The sequence below is a fragment of the Hyperoodon ampullatus genome, assembly GCF_949752795.1.
Source record: "Hyperoodon ampullatus genome assembly, chromosome: 17".
Taxonomy (NCBI): Eukaryota; Metazoa; Chordata; class Mammalia; order Artiodactyla; family Ziphiidae; genus Hyperoodon; species Hyperoodon ampullatus.
In genome coordinates this window covers 77,091,753-77,096,053 of record NC_136930.1, presented here as the reverse complement: position 1 = coordinate 77,096,053, position 4,301 = coordinate 77,091,753, and the positions used below count along the sequence as shown (strand labels likewise).

At 61.3% G+C, this 4,301-nt stretch overlaps 1 protein-coding gene across 1 annotated transcript; it reads left to right on the top strand.

Annotated features, from left to right (window-relative positions):
• On the top strand, positions 1 to 1,446 carry CCDC166 (coiled-coil domain containing 166; the record flags this gene model as incomplete). The annotated part of the gene is given in 3 exon segments (XM_079722168.1): positions 1 to 192; positions 195 to 455; positions 547 to 1,446. Coding segments are annotated over 3 exon segments (1,353 nt in total).
• Positions 1,447 to 4,301: the final 2,855 nt, after the last annotated feature.

Here is a 4,301-nt window from a genome sequence, read left to right as displayed (position 1 = left end):
ATGGTGCCCAAGAGGAAGCGCGGGCCGAGCGCCGGGGGCCGGTCTGGCGCGGCGGGAGAGGGCACCGAGCCGCCGCTGTCGGAGAGCGCTCAGTACTTGCAGCGAGAATACAAACTGCTCTCGGAGCAGCTGGAAGCCTGCGAGGAGCGCGTCGACCAGGTGCTGCAGGAGAACGCCTTCCTGGACTGCGAGGCGCAGCGCCTGCGCGAGGACGCCTGCGCGAGGAGAGCCGGCTCTACGCCAGCTACGTGAGCAGGCGCGCGCAGCGCTGCGCCAACGCCGTCGTCCGGCTGGAGGAGCAGAACCGCGTGGACCTGACGCAGATCCACCGGCAGCGCGCTGAGCTGGCGTCGCTCTACCGCGGGCGTGAGGAGGGCGTGTGCGCGCAGCTGCTGGAGATGGAGGCGCGCGCGGCGCAAATGGCGCGACAGGTGCAGGAGCTGCAGCCCTACAAGGCCAGTGCGCGCCCCCGCGGGAGGGCCGGGCGCGGGCAGGGCGAGGTGGGTGCACGCCGCGGACCGGCGCTGACCCGCGGCCGCGCCGCAGGAGCTGCAGCTGGAGCAGCTGGCCCGGATCCGGGCGCTGGAGCGCGAGCTGCTGCATATGCGCGTGGAGCACATGCAGCTGCTCCACCGCGTGAAGCGGCGTTTCCTGGAGGACAAAGCAGCCTTCGAGCGCGAGGCGCGCCAGCGCGTGCAGTCCCTGGCGCGGCGCGCGGAGCGGGAGGCGGCGGCGCGCGCGCTCATCGCGCGCACACAGGCCATCAGAGAGGACAATGGGTGCCTGCGGCAGGAGCTGCTGCGGCTGCAACGCCGGGCCCAGGTGCTGCACGACGCGCGGCGCCAGTTGCTGGAGCAGCGTGAGCAGCTGCGACGTGAGCACGAGGACATGCGGGCCCTGGCGCGCGTGCACAGCTGGCTGCGCCGGGGCCCCGAGGGCCCGCCGCTTTGGCAATCGCCGCTGGCCGCCTCTCACCCCGAGTCCTTCGCCTCCACCACGATCCAGTCGCGCGCGACCTCCCGGGTCCCATCAGTCTCGGCCTCCCGGAACCCGTCTCAGGTCTCGTGGCGCGCGGCCTCTTGGGCCCCACCGTTGCTGTCGAAGCTCGCGGTTCCCTGGGTCCCGTCATTGGCCCCGTCGCGTGTTGGCTCCAGGGTCCTGTCGCTGGCCCCTTTGAAGGCGGGATCACGGGTCCCATGCCAGAACCCGTCGCACGCGAGCTCCAGGGTCCCGTCCTTGACCCTGTCGCGCCCAGGCTCCCGAGTCCCGTCCCTGGCCCCGCCACGCCTGGATTCCTGGGCCCCTTCGCGGTCCTCATTGCGTGTCGTCTCACAGAAGAGCACCATCTCTGGGAAGTCCGTCCCCGGGTCGGGCTCTTCCCGTCTCCCAGTCGAAGGAGACCGTGAATGTGACGCTGCAGGCGAAGGCGCCTTGGGGAGATCCTGAACCTACCCGGAGGAAGGCCAGTGAGGCCAGGCGGTGCGGGGGAGACGGGGGTGCGCAGGACGCGGATTTGGTGAGTAGATTATCAATAAAGGTGTGACCCCCTCCACCCCTCTCCGCTCTGGCACTGCCTGCTTCGCTGTCCAGCGTTTCCGGCCGGCGCAGGGACCACTCATTATGGCTCCCAGTTTCCAAGCTGCAAGGTAGCTTGATCGTTCTGTGCCCTGTGTGTCTGCCAGGATTGAGCAGCCCTCAACCCCACAGCTGACCTCTGGCTCCTCTGGCAGAAGCAGAGGGAGTCGGTCACACCATCGTCCTGCCCATGAGGGCCGACAGTCTGGTGGCAGAGATGGACATCACGGGCATGGAGAGGTAGTATGAGAGCAGGAAGGGAGTCTGGCGGGCCAGGGAGGAGCTGGTCCACTGCGTGTGGCGGCCAGGAGGGCCAGCGTGGTTTGAGCTGCTCAAGAGACCCATGGGGTGGGGCGTGGGCTTTGTTCTGGCGCCACGGGGAGCCACGGGCGTTTTTATGTTTAACCTAGTGGTTTTTTGTGTTTTTGTTTGTTTGTTTTTGCCGTGCCCTGCGGCTTGTGGGACCCTAGTTCCCTGACCAGGGATTGAACCCGGGCCCTGGCAGTGAAGGTCCTAACCACTGGACCTCCAGGGAGTTCCAGGGGGGAGGGTAATTGTAAATTTTGATTTAGCTGTCAGTCCAAGTGCACGGAGGCCGGTTAGTACGCTCTCCCTCACCTGTGGTTTGCATTCATCAACGGCTGCACTGGGGAGGTGGCGCGTGGGGGAGACCAGGGCGGACGCGCCACCGTGGCCCGTGGACCTGGGCCCTGTGGAGTGAGGAGTTCAGACCGCACCTTTCAAACAGAGCCCCCCCACCCAGTCCCCACCAACCTTGCCGTGGAAATTTAGTTAAATATTCTGGTTCTGGGTTGGAAGTGCTGGTGGGGGGCTGGCAGCATCAAACACAAATTCTCTGAGAAGAGTTCATTTGAGGGACTTCCCTGGTGGCACAGTGGTTAAGAATCTGCCTGCCAATGGAGGGGACACCGGTTGGAGCCCTGGTCTGGGAAGATCCCACATGCCACGGAGCAACTAAGCCCGTGCACCACAACTACTGAGCCCGTGTGCCACAACTACTGAAGCCTGCACGCCTAGAGTCCGTGCTCCTCAACAAGAGAAGCCACCGTAACGAGAAGCCCGCGCACTGCAATGAAGAGTAGCCCTGCTCGCCCCAACTAGAGAAAGTCCGCACGCAGCAACGAAGACCTAACGCAGCCAAAAAATAAATATATTTTAAAAAATGAAATCCCGGGATGCTCTGCTCTGCGGGCCTGGTCCCGCGGCAGCTGCTCAGGCACAGATCGCACGTGGTGGGCGCATCCGGGGAGAAGGTGTGCCGAGGGGGTGGATGCCTCGGGCACCAGGGACACACCCGTCCCTTTCCACCAGCCATGGAACAGCCCGCTGCTGAGAAGGCTGGTGCTTCCTAAAGACACCTGCCCCTGGGGACGTGGGGACAGGGAGCTGAGGTGCAGACCTTACTGTGCCTTCACGTTACTTCACCACCAAGCTTCTCCCCCCAGGGTGCCGCATCCAGCAAAGGGTTCTCAGAGAGCCTCGCACAAGAACACAAGGAGGCAGCTGTGTCCCTGCCGTCTGCCCGCTGCCCCTCCCTCAAAGGGTTCACCACCAGGGCCTGCCCAGCCGGGCACAGAGGAAACTGCAGGCTGGGACAAACCAGCCAGCAAGGGGAGACGGATGTGCCCACTGTTCAGCAGCCACTAAGCACCAGGGTGACCTACTGGTATCACTCAACAATCGTCATCAGATGGAATGTAGTTAATTGCACAGTTCTGTGTTGTTCACACTTAATTCCACGCAATGGCATCACGAGGTGAAAGCATCACAAAGGAGTAAAAACCAGAAACAGGTGACCTGGACGCATGGCCAGCTGGCCTGCAGGACAAGGCTTGAGTCTTTGTAGCACTTATTGCCCAAAGACCCAAGACAGGCCATCCCAACTTGCACTCAAAGGCCATCTGAAGGCCTCCACAACTCCACACGTGGGGTGGGAACAAACCAGGCACTTCCCTGCTCACAGCTGTGAGCTGGAAGAAAAATATAAGCACTGGCACAAAAGTTTGGATTTTATAAATAAGAAAAGCCACTTGGCTGTTCCAAAGGTCACATTTCTATTTATTCCAGAGGGCCATGGGCCCCGCGCCCTTAAGGCCTCACTGGCCATGATGGGGCCACCCTGAAGGAGCAAGGCCCTTCCCCAGCTGGTCTGTGGGCAGGACTGACCCAGAGAAGCTTCTGCTATAAACTGAATTGTATCCCCATTCCCCCCTCCCGAATCCTGTGTTGAAACCCTAACCCCAGTGTGGTGCTGTTTGGAGGTGGGGCCTCTGGGAGGTGATGAGGTGAGATGAGGTTGTCGGGTGGGGCCCCATCATGGGATTAGAGCCCTTATAAAAGGAAGAGACACCAGCACGCTCTCTCCCTTCCCCACGTGAGCACACAGTGCGAAGGCGCCATCTGCAAGCCGGGAGGTGGGTCCTTGTCAGAACCGGCCACCTGATCTCCGACTTCCAGCCTCCAGAACTGTGAGAAATAAACTTCCACCGTTCAGCCTCCTGGTCTGTGGTGTGTTGCTATGGCAGCCCGAGCAGACTGACACAGCTTCATAACTTGATAACTTAGTGGCTATTTTCACCCATTGTCAGTATGTATTAATGAACTTAGAATATAAATATCCTGTAAAATAAGAAAAAAAATGTGGGAAAGTCCCAAACATACTCATCACTTAGCTTCAACAACTCATTTTGCTGATACTGTTTTGT